This window comes from Anabrus simplex, chromosome 1, assembly GCF_040414725.1.
Source record: "Anabrus simplex isolate iqAnaSimp1 chromosome 1, ASM4041472v1, whole genome shotgun sequence".
NCBI classification, from domain to species: Eukaryota; Metazoa; Arthropoda; class Insecta; order Orthoptera; family Tettigoniidae; genus Anabrus; species Anabrus simplex.
In genome coordinates, this window is record NC_090265.1 from 1,766,790,481 (window position 1) to 1,766,816,847 (window position 26,367).

At 38.1% G+C, this 26,367-nt stretch overlaps 1 protein-coding gene across 1 annotated transcript; it reads right to left on the bottom strand.

The window, feature by feature from the left end:
• Lamtor3 (Late endosomal/lysosomal adaptor, MAPK and MTOR activator 3) lies at positions 1-25,736 on the bottom strand. Its single transcript, XM_067155152.2, has 5 exons — positions 25,548-25,736; positions 25,417-25,451; positions 25,271-25,329; positions 7,931-8,064; positions 1-1,312 (listed from the first exon to the last, which is right to left on the bottom strand). Exons 1-5 carry the CDS (start codon positions 25,554-25,556, stop codon positions 1,175-1,177), a joined length of 375 nt encoding a protein of 124 aa, XP_067011253.1. The 5' UTR covers positions 25,557-25,736; the 3' UTR covers positions 1-1,174.
• Between the last annotated feature and the right edge of the window lie 631 nt (positions 25,737-26,367).

Consider the following 26,367-nt stretch of genomic DNA (forward strand, 5'->3'; position numbering starts at 1 on the left):
GTGGATTCGAACCCACTATCTCCCGGATGCAAGCTCACAGCTGCGTGACTAACTGCATGGCCAACTCAACCGGTGCATCACCTGTTGAGACAAGACGTGGTAAGGCAACTGCCATCGTGATTCAACTTGCAGCTCCAGAAACTTTCAGCCGTAAAGGAGAGGGAATACTAGATATTGAAGATAGTTCTGCAGCTTCAATTTTGAGGGCTCCTATCTTCAGCAAATTCTCGTGTGACATTAAAAGATGACTGTTTCTGTATAATTACTGTTAGGGAACGTATTACTACCTTTGATTTTTTATTAAAATTAATTGCGTTATAAATACTTTCGACTATTTTGCACTACTTTAGGCTTAAATAAATTTCGTAACTTAATGTAATTATGTTCGATTTTTTCATTTCCATTTTTAATTTAGATTCGCGTAATTTTCCCTCCCCGTTTTTGAGGTCGAAAAAAAGTAAAAAGGGAGAAAATTATGTAAGTAAATACAGTATACGCATCACTTTAAAAAGTCAGTTGTCCTGAAGAGCAATAAATTTCAAACTTTTGAATGGAACCCGACATAATCCTGAGGATACATATTTATGCAGTTAGAATATTCTTTTTAGATTAAGGCTCTAAATCTTGTAGCTTTTTGCAGTTTTTCATGACTGTAATTTCATGTGACTTTCTATTTTAAAATTTCTCATGTACTGACTAGGATTTGAATCGCAGCCACCAGGGCAAGATCTAACTACCACAACACTAGTTACTTATGATTTCCCCAGGTATAGAGTAAGATATGTTTACACATCACACATTTCACAGTTAGCAACGTACCATCTAATGTTTATACAACACTTCACAAATATACAGGGTTCAGTGTTACAAAAGCTGAACAGTTTTAATGGAATACAAGTATTCTGTTAATGTAAAACACAGTATGCAAAATACAATAAAAGAATCAGTACTGGAGGCTTAAAATTTGCTACCTGAGAAATATATACAGTTTTTAAAATATATACATTTATTCAACTGGTAGTTCAATTAAACTGTTTCAGTAATCACTTCAAGTAGGTTTTCCCATCCCAATCCATATCTCAGAGCATTCCTCTTTTCTCTCTAAGTAATGGAAAGGAACAAACAAGTTGCGTATTCTTTTCTATGTTGATCGTACTTTAGTCCACCCCACTAATCAGGACTCCACCACAGCTCCTTTCAGATCACCCAGTAGAGGCTCAATGTGCTGCTCCAGCGACAAGATATGGCCAGTATTGCACGACTCGCTTGCTACAAAACTGAGTACCAATGGAAGCTTGTTAATCTGCACTACCTGTAAAATGCATCGAGAACATATGTACTTTAACTTTCATAGGAAAATAAATTATCATCTAATACCAGGTTTCACAGAGCTAACAATTTTCCCCTAAGATTATGTCTTTAGGGAACAATTTACATATCTCTTCTTTTCCGTTGAGGTGGATTTTCTCTCTCTGATGCCAACCCCCCCACACACATACACAATAGCAAATGGATCTCTCCACATAGCGTTGGCATCAGGAAAGGCATCCGGCTGTAAAACTGGGCTAAATCTGTACACAATTCGGATATCAGGTAATTGGAAAAAGGCCAGGAAGAAGAGATCACACACACTTAAGGGCTGGTATTATAACAAGAGCAGCCATTCCCAAAGGGTGGCCTGTAGACCCCTAAGGGGCCGTGACGATAATTCAAGGGGTCCGCAATAATAATGTAAGTTGCAAGTATGTAAAGAGCCTAATTTTACAATTCATAGATTATTCTAAATTTAGAAAACATATTATGTCTTCATTAATATTATCATTTAGATGGTTTATGCTGTGTAATTAATTATAAACACGACTACGCATTTCAAAAGGAACCTTGCCCCTCTTAATCAGGAGACAATAGACAAATGAAACGATGCATTGAAGGTTGCTAGGAGAAAGCAACAAGAACTTAAAATGGTGCCCTAAGATGTAAAAGGGACACCATTTTAGCCCCATGCTAGAGACAACAAATGGCAACAGTAAAGCATCATTCTCTAATGGCTCTGATAATAGGTAGCCATGATTCACTGAGGTGGTTGGAATTTAGGCAAACTATCCTTAGTTGGCCATATTTTCGGTAATGTAGAGGCCGATCTTCGGTTCGGGTGACTAGGCTTGCAAAACAGATCCAGACTGTTGTAATTATTAGCCAAGTGTCACAATGTTTTATCATTTTTGTGCATATATAAAGTATCTTTATGTACTGTAAATGAAGTTATATTCAAATTTAAAGAAAGTAAATATTGGTTAGAGGGTCCTTGGACATGAATGCGATAAGCTAAGGGGGCCCTAGAGACAAAAAGTTTGGGAAAGCCTGTAATAGAGGTTTAAACAGTTAGTTCAGTTTAAACTTTGGTTTATCTGTCAGTTGAATATTATAAAACGCAATCTTCAATTTAACTAGAGATTAATTTTACTACCACTCATCTACTGTTTAAACTGCAGTTTAAGAATACAGTAAAACCTCGTTAATTCGAAGTCGTTGGGACTCAAAAATCGGACTTCGAATTACGTGATTTCGAATTAACCGCCAATCCGCAATTCAGAAGTACCAACCCTTGCCGCGTTATAAAATATTCTAAGGCCCGTTACTGCATGCATTTAACCTTGATTCACAGTTTATACCTTTCAAATGCCATGAAAAAAGAACTATTTCCAAAATGTATCCAAGAAGGTGCATTTACAGTATTCAAATAATACACTCGGATATCTCACTGGTAAACATAACCTCACGCAACGAAAGAAAGAAAGAAAAAAAAAGCACGATTCAAAGACGAGGAGAAATCTATGCTCGCTCCCATGTGCAAGTGCTTTATTGATTGGATTACTATACTGTATGCATTTTAGATGCCTTGTATTTACACAGAAAGTACCCGATGCCCTCAAAATCGAACTTTCCTATGACTCTATCCTTGTACGATTTCCCGCCGTGGCACTTCTCTAGAGTATTCTAAGTTCCTTGGGCACTTCTCTCGTACTTCAGAAATGTAAACACTTGCCGCGTCACGAAGTATTCTAAGACCCATTAATACATGCAATCACCTCGATTCACAGTTCTAATGCCATGGAAAAAACTATTTCCGAAATGTATCCAACAAAGTGCATTTACAATATTCAAATAATGCACTTGGATAAATCGCTGACAAACATAACCTCACGCAACGAAAGAAAAAAAAGTCGCACAATTCAAAGACGAGGATAAATTATGCCGGTTCCCCTGTGCAAATGCATTATTTTTTGGATTTCTTTACTGTTTGCATTTTTATTATACATGCTTTGTACTGGCATGGAAAGTGCCCGACGCTCTTAAAACATCGTGGCTTATCGAAGTTTCCTATGACGAGGGGATAAAGTATATCGCTTCCGTGTGCATTGCAACGTACTACTATGACCCCCATCCCTCACACTACGATTTCCCGGCTGGCAATTTCTCCTTTAAAACCATAAGACCGTTTGGGCTCGCATTAAAATAAAACAATGCAGTTTCACCGGCAATGTCAATGTTGTTCGGTGCCTGCGAATTTATTATATTTGCCACGTTTTTTCGTCAACTGTCGGCATCGCCAGTGTTCGCGGATTCTGTTTTCCCGCACACTGCATGTTGCGTGATATTACGGCGTTCCTTAAAAGGTTGAACACAGAATTCCGATTTCATCCAACTTAGCAATCATGAAGCGCACTGTAGACCCACCGAAGTGAGTGTGAGTGCAGAAAGCTACCCCTCCACGTTCCGGAACGCGCGTTCTATTATGACGCGGAGCGGATACATTTCGAGTTGAAATTACTCTGTAACGTACTATTGTTTTAAAATGTAAAGGCAGTTTCGAATTAAAAGTCTGAATTTCGGTAATGGGGCCGACATTGTACTTCGAATTAAACAATTGAAATAACATGCAAAACTGTATCTCATGTTTCCGGGAACGAGAGCTTCTTCGAATTAGGCGGGATTTTGAATTAACCGATTTCGAATTATCGAGGTTCTACTGTACTAAACAGTACAACATGACAAAACAAATGATCTAGGATATTTTCGAGCTATTTGGAGAAATAGCTAACAATGATGAAGTGGTTCATATTATTGAACAACCACGACCAGCAGGAGTTTTTCGATCAAGGACACGCCACTTTCATATGAGGCGGTCCGTTCCAAAACTCGTCTTATCCATTTTTTTTTAAAATGAGTTAGGGGTAGCATTGCCTTCTTGGTGATGTTTGTGATAGTTCTAACACAAAATTAAGCACCAAAACTCGCCTTTTCCCATAGAAATCTGTCATCAAACTTAGGCTATTGTTCCATAACTCGCCTTATCCACGGCGCTTGTCGTTCCAAAACTCGCCATATACAATCAACCAATAGGAATGGATAATTTCAGCACGTGACTCACGCTATAATATACCCGCGTTTTATGCCAGTCTTTCAACTCTTTGAGTTGCTCTTGAACTGTGTTAGTCTTTCATGCAATTTTGTGGTGTGAATAGAGTGTATTAAGATGACCGAAAATATTGCTCTTGTTGTGGAAGGTAAGTTATATAAAACTTGCTAATACAGAACAGTTTCACATTCAGTTCTGCCAAAAGACATTCTTGAATATATTGCACGTCAGCAAAGATCGGGTTCAGAGGATTGCCAGAAACCACTTCACGACAGGGAAACTGCCAACAGAAAAGAGGGGAGGAGCTAGGATCAAACCAGAGTACACTGAAAAGAGGCACTCCCTGAAACGTTTCATTGAAAGTTTGCAGTGTTGTGAAAGTCACTATTGCCGCGGAAAGTCACCGGTCAGACAGTATCTACCCGGAAATTTAAACATCGCTAAGCTTTACAAAATGTATAACAAGAAATCACCTGAAGAAGTGAGGGTGAAGCGGTGGTTCTTCCGTGAAATTTTTACGCGTTGCTAGAACATAGGATTCGGAACACCAGTTACTGACGCTTGCTCAAAGTGCATAGAGCTCAAGGAGAAAATTGAACTTGAAAGTTCAAACGTATCACTGAAGAATGATTTAATCTTGGAACTTAGAGTACACAAACTAAGGGCTGCAGCTTTTTTCAAAAAGCTCCAAGAAGAAAGGGACAGCATGGCAATATTTTCATTTGACTGCCAAAAGAATCTTGTGAATCCAAAAGTTCCAGATCAAATTGCCTACTACAGTCGCCAATTGTACACCTATAATTTTACCATTGTGAGGGGTACCTCACATGCCAAGTTGACAAAGGAGAATGTTTTTACATACACATGGATGGATCATGAATTCAACAAGGGGTCTAAAGAAACGTCATCTGCAGTTTACCATCGATTATCACAAACTGATTTGTCAAACTTCACTACTATACGAATTCGTGCGGATGGTTGCGGAGGACAGAACCGCAAATCTACAATGATTGCAATGTGCTCATATTTCTTGACGCACACAGCTCCGCCTAATATAGAAAGTGTTGAATTGGTCTTTCCTATGACAGGCCACTCATTTCTGCCCTCTGACAAGGTATTTGCTCAAGTCGAGAGAGAGAGAGATACGGAAATGCCCTATAATCTGTAATCCAGCAGAATATGAAGACATCTTTAGCAAACATGCTGAAGTCTTCAAGTTTGGCAGAGACTGCTCGGTGAACAAGTGGAAAATGGTTTCTGAAAATATGAATTTTTGAATTTTCTTCAGTGAAACGATTTGTTATTAGCAGAGACTCACTGGGAAATGTCAACCTTATGGGGAGAACCTCATTACAACTCAGACATCGGTTTAGGAAAATCCGTAATGAAAAAGGGAAAACGCCTGCGAGATATGCTAATGCCACCTGAATTATTGCCAGGAGTAAACTTAAATCCCGCCAAAGTAAAGGACGTAAAAAGTTTGCTTGAAAAGTATTTTGGAATGGATTGGGATAGGAATGAGTTGCTTTCTCTTTATAAGAATCTGTTCACCACAATTTCTGTAGACGAAAACAATGGTGTTGAAAAAACAGAAGTTCATTGTGATGGATCTCAAGAGGAGGGAACAGATTTGAGAGTTTGATTAACAACAAAGTGATGTTTTATTGTTCAAGTTACTTCTATTGTGAGTACAGTGTAGCCTATAAAGGAAGAATTCTCTCCAAATACTATGGATAGGATGTAAATATGATAAATCTCACTGCTGTGTTTAATTTATTTGTGAATATCATTATACTGATAGCAAAAAGGTGCATGAGTGTACTGGTGAGTTTTATTACAAGATTATATTCTCAATCCTTTCATTTTTCTTGTTTAAAAATAAGTTGTGTGAGGTAATATATTTTGAATTTTTTGGGTGCTCCAAAACTCGTCTTATCCAAAATACAAATGTAATTTATGGACGTTCTATTAATTATATTTATAATTCTTCAGTAAGACGACCCTATGACATTGGACTTGAATGCGTCGTAATACATTTAAACAAGTGAGACTTATATTACAAAAATTACAGGTTTTTCGCTTTTCCTGAAAAATCACTTATGATGGATAAGACGAGTTTTGGAACGGACCGACTCATATATGGAATGAAGCTGAAGTTTTAAACAGACTGTCACACTACTTCAGCAAATCATAACTAGAATAAAATATGCAACAAAAAGGTAACAGTGCAAAAATGATGTTTTTGAACTATTAATGTCAAGAATGTAAATTTTAGAAAACAAAGGAACACTTGCATTTGATTAAACTACAGAGTTTTCAGTGAATAAAAGAAGAATGTACTCTTATTACAAAATAACACATTCAATTTCGATGTCAGCTTTCAAGATTTTTCACGATTGTAGTTTCCAATAACACAATTTCACTACTGTTACAGAAACTGCTGTAAGTTAACATGAACACTGGTATGGAAATATCACAAGGGAAAACATTTCCATACTAATTGCACACTCAGTTTCATACTTCCTTGGAAGTAAAATTAGGACAATGTTTATTGTTTTCATCTGCCATTTTTACTATCCAAAGTAAAGAAGACAATCAATAGTCGTCTCTTCTCAGCAGTCACTGCTACCAGGATCAGGGAATACTACTATTCCCTACTAGACTCTGATTCTCTAAACTTTCCCTGCTTCCAAATATACTCAATAGATGGCAGAGCATTCCTAATAACTTACATGCTCCTAAGAGAAAAAAGTCTACGTACAAACTGACCCTATTGTGACATACGCCTTATTCACAACTAAGTATTTTTTATTTTGTTGATATAAGGTGGAAAATAAAAAATACTTAGCTATGAATCTGTGTAACTGCGATATGGACCATGAAGCTGATTTTACATACGCCTTAGACGTTATCTAGGAAAACCAGTCTAAGGATAACCTAGCTACACTAGAAAGAGTGAAGGCCATGTATGTTTAAAAAGTTCTCTGCCTGGCAAAAAATGCTCCTTCGAGACTAACCTATGAGCTCACACGACAACGGTTCTATATAGAAAAACTGTGATTAAAAATACCATTGCCTTCAACAACACAATATCAAGCTTTACATCAAGAACTGCAGGATTAAAAAAGTGAATATATGGATACACATTTACCAGACAGACAGCATGATGACGTCAGAATGGATGAATTCTGACTACAAAATGTGGCATACTAGAACACGCTTCTTACTCTATGTTCATAAAACCACTGAAAAGGCAGGCTGCGAAGCAGCACGGGTCCTCTAGTATATTTTATTCTGTCCTTTAATAAAAATTTTAGTGCCTATTTTGCACGTTCTGTCTGCCTTTTTTGCCTACCTATTTTAATAATTTTAACTGCCTAAATAGCTGGGCTCTACTTCATTACATTTATTAATATAACCTTTTTTATGAACCCCTTGAAAAAAGACAAACGAGTCTTATGGTAGGAAATATAATAACAAGACAGATTTTTCATAAATTTAACTCTTTACCTGATAGGATGAATACATGCAAATGAGTGACTTGTGTTTCCCAAGTCCTAGTTTTCCTCCTTGATCAGTAGCCATTGCAAACGTTGAAAGAAAGCTTGGGCGCATTGCTAGTTCAGGTGCCTTGTCAGTAGCAACTAAAACAAGAAACGACAGTTGAATATGTTAGGTTTCACACACAAACTAACATTATTAGATTTCAGAAATGTGTATTTATACACAGAGAAAGGAGGAACGTGAAGGAACAAGAGGAAAGGTGTATTTTACATTAACTAATGAATGTGCAAAGAGCTGATATAAGTTGTGATTATTCACGTCAAATCAATTTTTATATTTAATGATTGGTTCTATGTGTTAGTCATACAGAACAAGCTGCAGATGTGAGATTTTGTCAGAGGGTAGACATTATATAAACAATAAAATCTAGACCAAAACTTTAGAACTACTGGTTCCCTAGTTCGTCACTTTTGCTAGTTTGTCATAGTGGGGACGATATGTTTACGTATGCAGATACCGGAACAACGATCCTATTAGCTATTAGAAGCCACATAAACTTGAACCTGAAGGCTGATGTTTTAACCTATCATTATAATAACAGCTGAACAATTTATTTGACCTGACTTCACACTAAGTTTCTTGACCTCCATAGGATCAGGAACAAGATGACGGTCTGTTGTCTGCTGAATCAATACATTAATGAAAAACTGTGTATTATATTAGGAAACCAGTAGTGGTGGTTATTGTTTAAAGAGGAAGTACAACTGGGCAACCATCCTCTATTAACACTAATCAGACGGGGGGAAAAAAGGGAAAATTAAGATATCAACCAAAGAAAGACAAGGGCTACGAAGGGCATGAAAATGAATACCTAGGCCTCGTTTCCTAATGCCGTCGGGCTATAAAAGAACAAGAGTTGACCAAGGGAGATCGGATAGGATAGATGAAAGCGAGAAGCCTGGCACAAGTGAAAGCAATGCGAGGGGCCCCATGGGCGCCAACCCACGCTCTCAAGTTGAGAACCCTTGCGGCCCCTTTATGTCGCCTCATATGACAAGTAGGGGATACTATGGGGAAATACTATTCTTATGAAAGAAAGAAAGAAAGAAAGAAAAGAAGAGAGAAAGAAAGAAAAAGATGATGATGCTTGTTGTTTAAAGGGGCCTAACATTGAGGTCAATGGCCCCTAATGGTACAGAATGAGACGAAATCTTATAACAAATTAAAAGTCCAAAATCCTCCACTGACCAGAATTCAAGGCGTGAGGGCGAAGAATGAATGAATGGATGGATATGAATTTAAAACGATCAGTGGAACCGAGCCTCAGTGCCTCACATGCACAGAAGCTAGCACAAAACAATAGTATTACTGACCCAGGGACTGCTTCTAAAGCACGTTGCTGAATCGATTATGCTTGTAGTCGAAACGGGTCCAAAATCCAGGTCATCAGCCCCTCATAATCGTACTTATTGCTAGGAAAGTAGAACCATGCTATTTGTCATTTGGCGGTACTAATCAAAAGTAGCGTAGACTCGCAGTATTCCACACATTATGATACTATTCACAGGTAGTGTAATGCGCACATGTAACACAGACCTATGGTGTTTCGCACATTGCGGCGCTATTTACAGGCAACGCAAACCTATGGCGCTCCTCACATAAGTGGACCTACCACAGCGACCCAAACTATCCCATGGTATTCCTCACATAGTGGGAACTAAGCATAGGCAAGGCAGAACCATGGTGTTGCTCATATAGGGGTACAAATCACAGGTACTGTAAGACCCTCATCCTGATTCGCACACTGTTGCTACTAATCACAAACCTACTGCATACCTAACATAGTGGTACTACGCGCAAGTAAATGCAATCCATGGTGTTCCTTGCATGATGGTACTAATTACAAGTAGTCGCATGGTTCTAATTTGATCATCCCTAGGTCGCCCCTTTCAACAGGCAGGGGAAACCACAGGTGTATTCTACATGTGCATCCCCCATCCGCAGGGGGTAAAGAAAGAAAAGGAAAGAAAGTAAAACTGGCTGAGTCAGCAAAGATGATGTGCCTGGATGCATTAGGAGTTAATGATATTCGGATAAGGCAAGATAACAAGGAAGAGACAAGGAGATTATAAAGTGGTCTTAACAGGTGTTAAACAGGGAAGGACAGAGTGTAGGGTAGGACTGTTCATCAAGAATTCTATTGACACAACAGTTTTTGTTGCGCACGTAAATGAGCAAATGATGTGGATAGATTTGGCTGTTGGAGGAAAGAGGACAAGAATTGTCTCAGTGCATTCACCATGTGAGGTTGCAGAAAAGGATGAAGTTGACATTTTATCAAGCACTGAGTGACATCGTAGTGAGGGTCAACAGCAAGAACTGGATAGCGCTAATGGGCAATTTCAATGCGAGAGTCTGAAATAAAACTGAAGGGTACGAAAAGACGAGGGGATAGTCTGGGCAAGATATTTAAGCTAATAGGATTGGAAAGTGTTTACTGGACTTTTGTGCTAGTATGGGATTAGCAATTACGAATACATTATTGAAGCATAAGGCCATTCACTGCTATACATACGAGAGTAGGGGCACCAGATCCATAATAGACTATATCATAATCAACTTTGAATCAACTTTGGGTATTCCAGGGGGTATTTTGATGATACAGACTACTATCTGACCTACAGTGAACTAAGTATCTCTAGCCCTAGGATAGTGAAATCTGTCTGCAGATGAATAAGGATAGAAAATCTCCAGGACAAGGAAATTAAACAGTACATAGAAATAATTAGTGAAAAGTTCCAAACAATAGACAGTAAGAAAGAGAATGGGTGGCATACAGGGATGCTGTAGTAGAAACAATAGGGAATGCCTGGAAACAACTGTGTTAAATGGGAAAAAGCGAACATCTTGGTGGAATGACAGAGCAGCTTGTAAACGTAAAAGGACGGCGTATCAGAAACGGCTCTAAACAAGAACTGATGCAGACAGGGAATTGTACACAGATGCAAAAACAAGTGCGGAACAAACCGAGTAAAGGGAGGTATAATCATGATAGAGGTAAATTCATAATAAATCTTTGAATAAATATCATGAACTTCTCTTTTGCAGACTAGCATTTCAACTTTACTACTAGTTCTGAGTTCTCGACAGAAGTCTCTAGCTACTTGCATTGGTTTTCATCGCGCTTTTGCGGACACATGATACTTATTCAAAGATTTATCATGAACATACCTCCTTTTACCCCAATTATTGAATCAAGAAGAAGTCTTGGGAAGATTTTGGTAATAACCTAGAAAGTCTAGGTCAAGCATCAGAGACAGTTATGAAGAATCTTAAGACAGGGAGGGAAAAAGGATATTATGTGTTTTGGGTAAATCAGGTGAACTCATAATAGATCCCAGAATATCCGTGGAAAGGTGGAAGGAAGATTTTGAAAAACTTCTCAATGTAAAAGGAAATACAGTTGAACCTGCTTTATACGTAACTCTGTTCTACGTAATTCGTATTTGTACGTAATTTCCTTTAGGTCCCGGCAAAATATAATATAAAAGCGTGTTAATTAAACCTTATTTGTACGTAATCCGTTTATACGTAATTCTCTGTTATACGTATTAAGTGTCAGTAAAATATAACTGAGTTTTGCGTAATTGCAATGAGAATGTACTTCTTAAAAAGAATCTACTGTAATTAAAAAGTTTCCTCTTTGCTGACGTAGGTGGAAGTAGAGCGATCGGGTTTCGGTGCTGAAACAGAACACAAAGAGTTTCGCCGAGTGACATTGTTGACCCTTACTTACTGGCGGCTTAACAAAGGCGAGTCCCATTCGCTCCCCCACTACCTTCGTCGTTTTTGACAAGCCGCCAAAGATTGAGATACATGATAAGCAAAGTGGGCGGTTTTGGTGCGGAAACAACATAAAATACAGTAAATTTGTTTGAATATGAGAATTTCTTTCGTGGGAACAACAGCAAATTTCAAAGTATCGTCGCCATAAGACCTATCATTGTCGGTGCAACGTAAAGCAACTTGCAAAAAAAAAATCAAAGTGCATTATAGAAAAATGCTGGTTTAACATTTAATAACACTGAGTGATGCAGGAAACGAACCTCTCTCCATTAATTTGCTACAAGCCATGGATTTTATTTCGGCTGCCTGGAAGCAGGTCTCATCCTCCACAACCAGCAAATGTTTCCGCAAACCGGGTGTCTTACCAGAAGAGGCTGCCTCCAATGATGATTATGGGGACGAAGTTTTGTCTAACAATGAGTTAACGCTACCGGAGGGTATAGAATTCGATACTTTTGTGCTTTTCGATAATAATCTGGCTGTATGTGGAAAACTAATCGGATGAAGAGATTATTGCTGATCTATGCCAACAACGCGGCACTTGAATCTTGACCTAAACTGAGTGAAGTGTTAAGTGCAATCGAAGTGTGTAGGCGTTACATCAGTGCGAAGAGTTGTAGTGAAAATGCTTTGAATTCATTTCTAAGTTTGCTAAAGGAGATTCATACTCTTAATGCAAGAAAAGCGAAACAAGCCAAACTATCTGATTTCTTTAAGGCTGGACCAAGTTCAAAATAATATTTCCTGTCTTAATTTATTTATTATTTGCAAGGATTTACACATGTAGGTCTATTCCATTGGTTTTTCAGTAAATATGTGATGTATTGTGTAAGTCTGATTTTTAAGTAATTCTGAGTTAAAAGTAGTTTCTTCTCTTCCCCTTGATATACGTATAAGTCAGGTTCAACTGTATTTCTGGGGACGCCGCGAACAACCGGGCACATGGGGAAGAGAAAAATGATTATGTTGGTGAAATTATGCTTGAGGAAGTGGAAAGAATGGTATATAAACTCTATTGTCAAAGTAGCAGGAATAGACACCTTGACCTGTCAGGAGTGTTAAAAACAGTACATCAGACATTCAGGAAAAAGTTTATGATATAAACAACATGTGAATGCAGTGAAATGCAGGAGATATTTGGCTATGTGCGAGCGTATGTATAATAACAATCAAAGTTTTACAAATATAGAAAAGGACATATTACTGTACGGTTCAGTAAGGGAATCACATTAATATTGTGGAGAAACTGTTTATCTATTTGTCACAAAAAGGTAAAAGTGACAAATTTCAATGGAAATTTCATCAGAAGAAAACTCGTTTGAATTGGCAAACTCATATGTTAAAAAAAAGAAAATGAAATAATAAATCTACGACCTTTCTCCCTATCAAGATTTCTAACCAATAAGAGTTGAGAGGTCACAACTCTGCTACTTTCCCATTACCTGCAATACATTGCTAGCCACAGCTGATTTACATTCACCATCCTAGAAGAACATTGGGTTAACAACAAGAATTATTTTAATTAGCAACAACATACTGAAGAACAAGTGTATAGTATTACCTGAGTGGCAACTACTCAAAGGCCTTTTTCAAGGCTGAAATTAACTATATTATGCCATAACGTAGCAGGTCTATCACCATGTAAAGAGGTATTATTGAGTCAACTCTGTCAAACTAATAACTGTGACGTGCTTTGTATTCAAGAAACGCACAGAAGTGTCCATCAACGATGTCCCAAAACTGCTGGTTTACGACTTGTGGCTGAAAGACCACATATTATCTGCGCACTTTTTAGCGACAGATTTACACCCTAGTGCTGTATCGGTCAACTTTGGTTATCTTCGAGATTGGCAACCTTTGAAACACAAACTAAGAATCGCTTATCATCGCTGTGCGATACCTGGCGTACACTGTAAGTACTTGTACTGTTGTTGTTTACACAGCAAAGCCAAACTATAGAATTCATGCTAGGAACACGTTTCGCATAGTATTATATGTTATATAGTATTATATATTGTGTGTGTGACACAGTTGTTGGCGTAAGATAATAAAGGTTTAGAAAATCCATATCGACCGATCATATTATCGATTCAATTCAGATTTCATTTCCATTCAGTTGGCAGTACTACCGGAACCGGCAGTGCTCCTTTCTTACTCCTCAACAGAGTACAAAAATCTATCACTAAAAAGTGCGCGTACAATAGTCAGTACGGAAGTGCAATATTTGTTCATCCTGACATTCAGGTCTTGTCAACATCTGTAACAGATCACAATAACATTGAAATAATAACAGTTGAGCTTAGTAATTGCACTATCTCATCAGTGTATAAGCCACCAGGTATTGATTTTTCCTTCATGCCCCCTGATAACTTTTGCAAGCAAACTACGAAATTTGTAGTTTGGGATTTCAACAGTCATAGTACAGTTTGGGGTTATGCACATGATGATGGAAATGGGGATGCTGTATTGCTGTGGGCTGATAATTTCCAACTTAACCTTATACACGACAGTAAACTTCCACCAAGTTTCAACAGTGGTCGATAGAAACGTGGTTACAATCCAGACCTTCTTTTCGCCAGTGAAAATGTATCTCAGCAGTGTGCGAAATCAGTCTGTTCTCCCCTAACCAACTCTCAACATCGCCCTATTATGTGTCAAATAACCACTGTAACACGACCGATTACAGTACCTTTTCAGAGAAGGTTTAAATTCAAAAAGGCTAATTGGGAAAAATTTAGCAATACACTTGACAGCTTCATAAGGGAGATTCCTCCAGAACCAGAATCTAACGACACTTTTGTTGATGCAGTATTGAGAGCCTCATGTTTATCAATACCCAGAGGTTGCAAAAGTCTACCTAGAGAAGTACCTTGCCCTCTTCGAAGTGAACCCTCTCAGCAAAGAGACAATTTCAGCCGGACATGACTTACTCTCTTCAATCTCAGAAAACAAAAGGAAAACTTGGTCAAAACTGATGGAGGAAACAGATTTTTCAGTTAATAGTCAAAAGGCTTGGAGACTTCTGAAAAAAAAACTGAACAGTGACCCAACCAAATGTTCAGTCCATGCTAATGTCACAGCCAATCATATTGGTTCACAGTTGCTTAATAATGGCAAATCACGATCAACTATTAGGAAATCAGAGTCAAAAATTGTGACCGGGGAATCTGAGGCTATCAGTACTTTAGCCAGACCATTTAATCTCAATGAATTAGAAACTGGTATTACAATGTGCAAAAGTGGTAAAGCTGCAGGTTTGGACAATATCTCCATTGAGCAAATAAAACGCTTCAGTTCTGGAACAAAGTTGTGACTCATGGAATTATTATGCCTAGCATCATCCAACATCCCAAAGATTTGGTGGAAGGCACGGGTGATTGCAATCCTAAAACAAGGCAAAAACTCTGAAGATCCAAAAAGTTATAGACCAATCTCTCTTCTATGCCACTTGTATAAAAATCATGGAACGAATGATTTTGAATTCCAGGATTTAGACCTGGAAGAAATTGCACCTCCCAGATTTTGCATCTAACTCAGCACATTGAAGATGGCTTTGAGTTTTTAAAAAGTCACAGGCGTTGCATTTGTTGATCTCACGCGGCGTATGACACGGTAAACCACAGACTCCTGTTAAAAAAATTTTACAGTCTTACTAAAGATCTTGAGTTAACACGACTGGTAGCTACACTTCTTCATAACCACCGATTCTTTGTTGAATTTCAGGGTCGGCGAAGTCTTTGGCGAACTCAAAAGAACGGCTTGCCTCAAGGAAGTGTACTGGTGCCTTTGTTATTTAATATATACACAAATGATCAGCCACAGCCTGAAGACACCAAGAATTTTATCTATGCTGATGATCTTGCTCTTACTGTCCAGTCAGAAAGCTGCCCTAGAAGAACTCTGCAACTACTATGATCAAAACCAACTTGTGTCAAACCCGAGCAAAATGCAAGTTTGTGCATTCCATTTGCGACATCGACAAGCCAACAGGAAACTCGTGACATGGAATGGAGCTACGCTAGACCACTGTTTCCATCCCAAATACTTGGGCGTCACTCTCAATCACAGTCTTACCTTCAAGGTGCACTGTATGAATGTAAAACTAAAGGTCTCTTCCAGGAACACACTACATAGAAAACTTGTTGGATCTACTTGAGGCACACACCCACAAACTGTTAGAACTACTGCACTAGCCTTATGTTACTCCACCGGTGAATATGCCTGTCCAGCGTGGTACAAATCTGCCCACGCGAAACAGATTGATGTGGCACTCAATGAAAGCTGTAGAATAATTACTGGTGTCCTGAAGCCAACTCCTCTCGAGAAAATCAATTACCTTGCCGGTATTGCTCCTTGTGATGTCAGGAGAGAGGTTGCTGCTGCTAACAACGAAATGCTTAAAACAAATTTGATGCTTTCACATCCACCCTTTGAATACCAACCTGCCCAACGAAGACTGAAGTCCAGGTAAGCATTTTTAACATCTTCGGAACAGCTGGAAGGATCATCGGACAAAGTCAGGATTACCAAATGGAAACAAAAGACCCCTGGCCTTTTGAAATGGACGGAACCACAGGAAGTGTTGCCTCCCGGTCACACCAAGGACTGGTTGACACGGAGGTCCTTAAACAGATTTAGATCTGGAGTGGGTAGAACCAGAGCGAATCTACAGAAATGGAACTTCCCCATCAATATGGCCTTTTGTGACTGTGGTTAACTTCAGACAACTGAAAACCTGCTATGTTGTCCCTTGTGTCCATCAAACTGCACAATGGAAGACTTGGTGCTGGCCAATCCAAATGCCCTTGAAGTGGCCAAATTTTGGGCCGAATCAGTGTGACATCCGTATGACATATATTGTTGTAGACCTTTTACTTTTATATACAGTCCCTGGCCAAATTAATATGACCACCTAAGGAACAATAGGAAAATAAACTTTAAATTGGCTATATGTATTTCATTCATGTTTTATTTATCTTAATTGTGTGAAATGTGACTAGACTTATACACATACACACAGAATAACACAACTAATCACAAAACTCAGATCTGAATCCTCATTTAATTGTCAATACTAGTATTTTGTCAGTCCTCCTTTTGCTGCAATAACGGTCTGCACTCTGCGAGGCATGCTATCTATGCATCGTAAGCTCATATCCTTCAATTGTTGGTTGTGGTTCCAGTGGAATATGATCTGTTCAAGTAAATGTATCCTCGTAGTGACATTGTCTTTTGCCACTTCCCTCTTTAACAGTTCCCATACATTCTCAATTGGGTTGAGATCGGGAGAATTACCTGGCCAGTCCAACAGAGGAACTTCATTTTCTTTCAAGAATTTTTTGACAGTTTTTCCCGTATGGCAGGGCTCACCATCTTGCATAAATATTTTCTTTTCATCTCCTTTGAACCAATCCCGGAGTTGTGGAAGAAGTCGAGTTTGCAGAACATTGATGTACTGTTGTTGTTTCATCGTACCTTCAACGATGTACAACCTACCCAAACCTCTTCCTCTCATCACTGACCATATCACCGAAGGTGGATGTTTGATAGTCTTTATCACACGATCTTCATTGAATTTTTCCGATGGCCTTCTCTTAATAAACTGAGCCTTGTTCATTAAAATCTGGAAGGTGATTTCATCACAAAAGCTCTTTGTAAAATTTTTAAAACTGTGGACAATTTTCAGATCAAATTGAAGAGCTGGAAAACATACTGATCTCCAGTCTTCTACAGTGAAGTGTGTGTGCGCCTTAGCCCATTCCAGCCGCTGCTTCATCTTCCTCAGATTAAGTCTTGGCTTGCGAGCAGGTCTGCAGCTTTAGTAGTCCAAGCCTGCCAGTCTCCGCGGAACTGCTCTGGTAGAAACTGGAATTCCTGCATCGTTTAATTTCCTTCTCATATTGTTCGTTGCTGCTCTATCTTCTATTATTATTTTTCTCAACATTCGTTCACCGCGAGGTGACAGCACCTTTTTTCTGCCACATTTGCCCTTACGATTCGATGCCAGAGTGTTCTTTTCACGTAACCTACGACTGATATTAGCCACTGAAGTTTTTCAAACTCCAACTTTTTCTGCTATTTCTCGCTGTGAAAGATTAGTTTCAGTCAAAAGACCTCGAATCATTCCCCTTTTGGTTGGTGACAGGTCGTTTTCTAAGGCCATTTTTGGAAACATAACATTTTGAGGTTAGAATTGGAAAAATGCTATTAATTTTCTCCTAAAGGAGCATAACCTTATCGTGAACGGGCGTGAAATATATGTACATGAAACCAGAAATGAAAATAATTGATTAGGTTTAACTTACCGTTAGAATTTTACCTTTAAAAGGCAACTTGTGTGCAGAGAAAATTAATACAAGAGCGACACACATTTCCCTTCATAAGTATAAATTGGCACCAATATGTAAACAGTGTGACCAACATACAATGTTTTTCACAATTCTCCCACGTAAATGTTTCCTTGATATATAAATGCTCTTACAGTTTTCCTACAAACATTTTCCAGTGTCGAAAATGGTTAAATGAATCCATAAAGAGAGAAAATATGAGGTGGTCATATTAATTTGGCCAGGGACTGTATTTGTGTATATAGTTTGTTTCTTTTAAATGTAGTATTATTCTATTGTACTTCTGATTCGAATAAATAAAGACCTGAGTGGACCATTTTATTAGTTTAAGACCTTTGAAGATGAGAAAAATTAACCTCAGACTCTAGCCATTTAATTAGTGCAATGGAATCTACCATTACCTCACTCCTTTTCTTTCCAGTGATGTGAAAAGTGTCGACAATAACGCAAAGTTCGACTTAATACATGCCAAACTGCCTTCCATCTTTGGTACACAGAGAATAATTAGAGCAATGTGTAATGAAGCAGCTTCTTCAGAATCAAAACTCTGAACAATTCTCACTACCTGTAAATTTTTACAATAATACAAGTACGCATTTAACCATGCGTGACTGTAGGTTGTGGTGATAACGCGGTGTCCAAATTGAAATGTGTAACTTGTAAGGGTTCTCTTAAAAAAACCTTTTCAGCATATGCCACAAGCCTGTCTACACTGAGATAATTTGCTTGCAATTCTTCACAAACCCTACACAGACCATGCACTAGGCACGTGACTTGTAGCACTTTAAAGTAAAATGCCTTCACCTGCTTAAAGTACAGGATTTGTTTTTTGTTGTTTTTTTTTTGGTTGTTTTTTTTTCTCTGTGTGAATGTCCAGGAAGTTAAATTGAAAGACGATAACATGGCCAGGTGACATTTTGTTAAGAAGGAAACCATACTTTCCATTATTACACGTAATGAGTCTCATTATGATAGCCGTATTGGAGTACAGAACGTAAAAGTTTCAAACAAATTTATTTAAAAACCACTATTCCAATAATTTAAAATCTCTAAGTCTAATGACTGTTGCTCAGGTAAAATTTTCTGTCAAATTTATTGTACAATAATTTAATTTTATAAAATTTCTGTTGCTCGCGGTCAAATTAAAGTTTTATAAAACATTTGATAAAACTTTTCATAAAATAGGACATGTTCTATTCCGTAAAATTAATTTTACAAAACGAACCAATCAGCGAAGCTGACATCACGATGATGTTGGCGCTACGTCGTGAGAAGATTGTAAAGCTCGATTGTAAACAAATATCCTTGTTTGTACGAAATTAAAACACCACTTTAACACAACAGAAATGCAAGAAGAGAGGCAGAAAAAACAATCGCCGAATCCCTATATGAATGTTGGTCCTCTAACCTCAAGTAAATTTCGACCAAGGACAGCAATCCTCTACCTTCTTCTCTTCTTTCGATCCAATCCCGAGTCCAGCATTTCCTGGCATTTCTTTTCTTCCTTTTTACCACTGTACAACATAAGTGCAGCTAAAGCAGCAAGTTTTGCTTTGTTTGTTGGAGCCATACCCTCAAAAGCAATGTAAGTTAACAGCTGATTCTTGATTTAAAAGTGTATCGATAGATGGCAGCACATACATGTCTTAGTTCAGAAGTCAGTTTATAGATGGCCATCCTGATGCTCCCACGGATTTTATAAAATAATTTTACCATGAGCAACACAACTTGTTTTCACCAAATTTTTATAAAATTAATTGTACAACAAATTTTACGAAACATTTTACCGTGAGCAATAGGCATAAGACACAAATACTACATACATGTTAAAATGGGACATGTTTCGCTTAGGCTTTGTAAGCATCTTCAGCCATACTTAATCTAAAGCTAAGTCAGGGCCCTGAACTGGGTTTCTCATTAAAGTATAATACAAGATAAAACAGTCATAAAAGTACTTGTATCTTAGACTTAGATATTTTAAAGTATTGGAATGGTGGTTTTTAAATAAATTTGTTTGAAACTTTTACATACTTTCCATTGTCGACTTAGTCAAATACCTGTAGAAATACACATGAATACACACTATTATACAATTATGTTTATAGTGTTATAATTTATACTGAAATTTTGTGTGTTTGACAGACTGGAAAGTTTTTTCTCAGATGACATTTGCCAAGAGATATATTGCTTCATGTCAGGCTGATGATCTAATGCAGTAGCAATTAAGCGATAAGTCCCGAGTCTTCACTGCAATAGTTTAACATTTGTGGTATTGATAGTGTCTTCATTACGATAGCTTTAAAATAGCGTAGTTTCTGGTTGAGTACAAGAGTTGTTGTGTGTTAAATGAGTCATGTATATGGTAGAACAGCGTGTATTAATTGTGTTGTGCTATGTAAAGCATTCTTCTGTTGGAATGCCACTTCCGATTCATTCGCAAATTTCCTGGCATCCTTCCTCCCCATAGGAATACTGTACGTAATTTAGTGATGCAGTTCCCCACCACCAGGTCCTTTCTTAAAAAGAAAACGTGCAGGAGACCAACTGTTTTAACAGAGGAAAAGCTTGATGAAATAGGAGCTCTCTTCGAAAGAACTCCAACAAAATCTTTGTTGCATCTTACCATACAAACAAATGTGTCATCTAAACCGTACAAACCCACCACTGCCAACATTTAAGAGCACCTGACAGTTTCACTACAGTTCAGTATTATAACTTGCTGCAATAAATAATTATAATAATGATTTTATGTCACACTAACTACTTTTGACACCTTTCAGAGACACCAGGGTACTGAAATTTTGTCTCGCAGGAGTTGTTTTACGAGCCAGTAAATCTACCGACATGAGGCTGGCATATTTGCACCTTCAAATACCACTGGACTGAGCAAGGGCTGTAATCTGCCAAACTGGGGTCAGAAGGTGAGCGCCTCAACCGTCAGCCACTTAGCCCAGCATTACTGGTTGCTTCAGTCCATTCACGAATTGTGACCCAAAATTTCAATTTTTTTTTTTTTTTTTTTTTATAGCGAGGCATGGCTGCATTTAAAGGCGGAAACACATTACTGTCACTTCACGTGAACTCTCGCTGAGCTAAGTCAGCATGTAGGGGAGGTTGATGATGTCACTGCATGTGGCATGAAGACACAAAGCACACTGTCCTCACGTTCACAGATTACAGTATACATCATCCGATGGCAAGCACGACATCCAGTTCAGATTCTGATGATCATTTAATTGCCTGTGCTGTTTCTGTTGCCAGGAGTACTGTCTGTTGCAAACGACAGTGGGTACATGAAACTAATTTGCGGAGGGAAGAAGGTGAATACGCATCCAGAAAGATTTCAGATGTACTTTAGGCTGAACAAAGATGAATTCAACTACTTTCATAATCGTATCAAGGATGACACTGTTGGTCAAAATATGCAATTTCGAGAAGCTATCTGCACCGAACAGAAATTAGCTGTATGCTGCGCTCTGACACAGATAGGTCTTATGGCGACAATGGGATAGGATTACATACTATCCACTTCATTCCGTATAGATATTGTAATCAAGATAACAATTAATTAAAAGTATCGATCAGGTGGAACCTTTTACTTAATTATCTTGAATGGGATAAAAAACGACTAGGAGTGGGAAGGAAGTGGCCGTGGCCTTACTTAAGGTACAGGCCCAGCATTTGTCTGGTGTGAAAATGGGAAACCATGGAAAACCACCTTCTGGGCTGCCGACAGTGGGGTTCGAACCCACTATCTCCCGGATGAGCTCACAGCTGCGCACCCCTAACCGGGAACAAAATTTTTTAAACACCTGTTGAAATTAATATAGTTTTAAAATACGTTAAAACAAGTAAATCCATTTCCCTTCCCATTCCACCGCCCCATTCAACCATCCACATTGATTTTAATTATTTTAACTTTTTCAATTCACATAGATTTTAAGCATAACAAGGTAGGCCTACTTGTTAAGATGTTTTTAAGAAGATAAATATACTTTGAAATTTAACCTAAGCGTTGTAATATAGCTGAAGATGTTCCAAATGGAACGAAACATGTACTGTAAATGATTAATTAATTTGCTTAAAGCAAATAAAAGTATCAAAAAGGTGGAAATTTACTGTTATTGATTCAATGTACATAACCAATATCCGAACAGCACCTCAACACTTAACAGAGTATGGTAAAATAGAAAAAGTGGACAGTTTCAGATATCTTTGCAACATAGTGCAGATGAAAACTAGCGAGAAAGAAGCTAACAGCAGGCGAGAGAAGATGGCTGCAGCTTTTCATAGGACACATGTCCTATACAAGACAAAGGCAATCTCAAGAAAAGCTAAACTCAGGCACTATAACACAGTGATCAAATCAGAGTGTGTGCACAAGTGAATACCTCAGAATGACAGGAAAAGCTGGACTGAGAGAAGCAGAGAAGTATGAGCGTAAGATCCTTCGCAAAATAATGGCTCCTAATATAAAAGATGGACAGTGAAGACGCCAAGGAAGAGAAGAGCTATGCAGTGATAATGAACGGCTGATGGAGTCAACAAGGAAGTAACGACTGAAGTTCTACAGACATCTGTTCAGGCTGGATGCAAACCGATTTTTAATTCATTGGACAACAAACATAACGTCTCGGATAAATGGTTCAAGGAAGCAAGGAAGGACCTTGAGAGCATGGGACTGAATCTCTAACCGATCAAAATACAGATCAGTGAACAAATTTAAGAGCTCCCATGATGAGCAAAAGCAGAACAGAGGTTGGACAGAAAGAGAAGACAGGAGGCCAGGAAAAGAATACAACGCTTTTGGGCTGCAAAAAGGGCTTCCAGAAATACCTTATAGTTACTCGATGTGGTCTTTAATGGTCCTAAATGAGGAAAAAATTAAAAAATAATAATAATTCCCTTCTGTTATGAGTAATTCCTAAGGGAGACCATTAATATTTAATTTTACAGAGTCCACTTATTGTATTTTCTTGATGGATGCAGTACTTCAGTTTACAGAGCTCGATAGTTGCAGTCGCTTAAGTGCAGCCAGTATCCAGTATTCGGGAGATAGTAGGTTCGAACCTCACTGTCGGCAGCCCTGAAGATGATTTTCTTACTTAAGGCCACGGCCACTTCCTTCCCACTCCTAGCCCTTTCCTGTCCCATCATCACCATAAGATCTATCTGTGTCGGTGCGACGTAACGCAACTTGCAAAACAAAAGTACAGTAGAAATAAAGGGGGCAGAGCCAGTTCGGTTGACGCGTTTTTCAGATATTTTTGGAAGTTAAATGTCGAAATAAAAATGCATAAACTCTGTTAATCAAAGGTGCATACTGTATATTAACATTAAAATGTTTATATAATGTCACTCATTGAATAAAATCAGTGATTTACTTCCAAATTTTCTTGGTGCAGCTATGTTGCATCACCATTTAATCAGCAGTATATCAGCTGGTGTATATTCATTGCTTTGTTCAACAAAGCGCAAAGCGATCTAAAAAGATGAAAATTTTTTTGTTACTAGGCCTACTGAACTGAATACTGTATACAGTAATCTTATTATAGTACCATAATTAAAGCGTGTGGTACTGTATTTTAATAAAAATTTGAAATAAATTTTACCTCCAATGCATTAAATCCATCATCTGTTGTAACTCTATTCTCAGAACTGCTATTGTCAAGGTCGGAGTCGTCTGCATAATCTTCATGACGAATAATACAGTAATAATAATTACTGCTTGTTCACGAGAAAATGTATCATGGAACGAACTCGAGGGTAAGAAACTTTTGTTTTATGCTACACGTGCATTCTGGGATGTCATAACATAAAAGTAGGATTTGCCTAGTAGCTCTCAGCACTTATAGCAAGAGAATTACTAATATTGACAGCTAAGAATGAGAGGGTAAAAACAAAATATTAAAATACAATTTTGCCAGAGCATTTTGGTTAAGCCGGGTTTCGGTTAAGTGAGGTTCTACTGTACTTCAGTTGCTGTCTCTTGGAACAGATCAACAGATCAGAGCAAAACAACTTCCACCCAGTCTCATCCACAGCTGAGACAACATGGAAGCTACTGGGGTACGGGTGGTAAGTAATGACATTCAAGCACAATTAGTGTGTCCAAGAATTATAACAGCTGTTACTCAGAGGGTCAGTTGTGCTGCAACAAAACTTTCTGAACAGTGAAGCAAGCAAATGCAAACCACCTCACTCCTCATCTTGCCTAGTACGTCTCATTTCAACAGTGCCATTGGTTTCTGCAGTTTTCCTATGACCATACAAATTTAAGGAGTGCAATATAAGGATCCAACCTGTCTCTGGGCTGATAACCTAACAGACTGTCAGAGGTAGAATTTCTAGTCCAATGGATACCAGCGATGCATAAATAACCAGGTCTACTAGTCAGAATAGCTGCACAGGCCATCATATTTAACTCTAAAACAAGTGAACAGAAAAAATTCTGGCAGGAGAAGACGCAAAAATGAACCGTATGCTTAATATTCAGCATGGCTATGACCTTCAAACTTATTCCAGTCTTCATCAAATACCTAATAGACCTAAATCTAAAATACATAAGCTTTAAATGGTAGTAAAGTGCAGTCTATAACATCTACCATTCCTGCTTGGACAAATAGAGTTCTGGATTGTAAATAAGGTAAGCTTGCAGATTTTCACAACCATTAATATTATTACCATTGCTACACGATCTCTCGTTTCAAGTCCACAGAGACAGCACCATTATAGCCACTATTTCCATAAATCTCTCATTTCTGTAGAAAAAAATGTTCCCAAAGAAGTATGCTAAGTCACTGGAAATTAGCTTATCACATAGACCTAAGCCTACCAGTAATTAATTTAACAGGGCAGGCAATACACAAGTAAATGTTTGATCTAGAAATCACACTCGCTAAAGTACTTGAGGCTCATGCATTAGCTCTGAAAAATGCACCCTCCTGCATTCTGGTACTGCATATTACTAAAGACTTCCAGTCTGCATGATTTAATTTAATAAATGATTTAATAACATAGAGCCTAGCCATATAGGCCTATGTTTGTTATACTCTGCATATTTGTGTGCATTTCCAATAAATTATTATTATTATTAAAATAAGTTAACACAGAGACTGAGAAGAATTTGATTTCATGAAACTGTTCTTAATACCTTTGAGAACAGGTACACCATCCCTGTCGGATACCAATATGCAGTAAAGTCCTTCGACCCTAGAAGTGAAGAAAACATATCATTACCAAAGAGTGCAAAACTGTTTCAAATGGCCTACAGAAATATCCAACAGCAGCAATGCTTACCTGGATAATAGTTGAAGCAAGTACTTTTTCATTTCCTTAATAAAGAAAAAATTCAATGAGGAATTAGTATCATCTGTGCTACAAAATTTTTGCATTATACATACATTATACATAATCCAGTAATAACAAACCTCTGTCATTCTGAATGGTGCTGTCCGTTCAACTGGTTTCAGCGTGTACGGACTGCCACAATCAGATTTCTAGAACTCAAAATGAACAGCACTACTGTAAACAGTACCTTCAGTCTCACCTAATACATACGCATACGCAAGTACAACATGAAACTACACACAAAAAACTGCTCATAAGCACGTGACGTTCCAGTTGCATTTGACGTTTCTAATCAATCGACCTCTCGATAAAAACAGGTTATTGCAAGAGAATTGGAGTCGATTTTGATCGGATCAGAGCCGTTGCCTACGTTATAATAAAAGGCCTGGAAATAGAGCCCGTAAAACGCTATCTAAGTGGTCACACTGAAGTTCAGTGCAGGGCCGCTAGGGTCGCTTCCTTGCCCCCTTTCTACCAGGCTCGCGCCTTTAAACGTGTTTATTAACTGAGTTTGTAATGACTGTAGGCCTATTATGCATTCGTCTCATGTTAAGCATTCGCAGTTCCAGTCATGGTTTATTCACGAGAAATTAAAGGTAGTGGAATTTCGTTTCACAAGTTTCCAGTGAATGTTCAATGTTCGAAACATTATACAGAGGAAGTATTACGCATGAGATACGACTTCCACCCGATGAAATTAGGATCCTGAGTTTTGATACGAGTTACGTCATAAGAATCGGGCGATCCCAAAATTTGTCACTGGACTTTTTCGTAAACATTGCTACCGTGACCGGCGATCATTTGGGAGGCCTCTTCAAACTCAGAAATTTTAAATTAGGAAACCAACCAGAAAAATAATTTGCCCAACAAATTTGGAGAAAATGAATGTAGCAAGAGCTA

Excerpts from the sequence above, each read along its gene's own strand:
- Lamtor3 (XM_067155152.2), bottom strand. Across the intron at positions 25,330-25,416 it reads TTGCTTCAACTATTATCCAG|GGTCGAAGGACTTTACTGCA; the intron begins GTAAGCATTGCT and ends CTTCACTTCTAG. Across the intron at positions 1,313-7,930 it reads GCATGTATTCATCCTATCAG|GTAGTGCAGATTAACAAGCT; the intron begins GTAAAGAGTTAA and ends TGCATTTTACAG.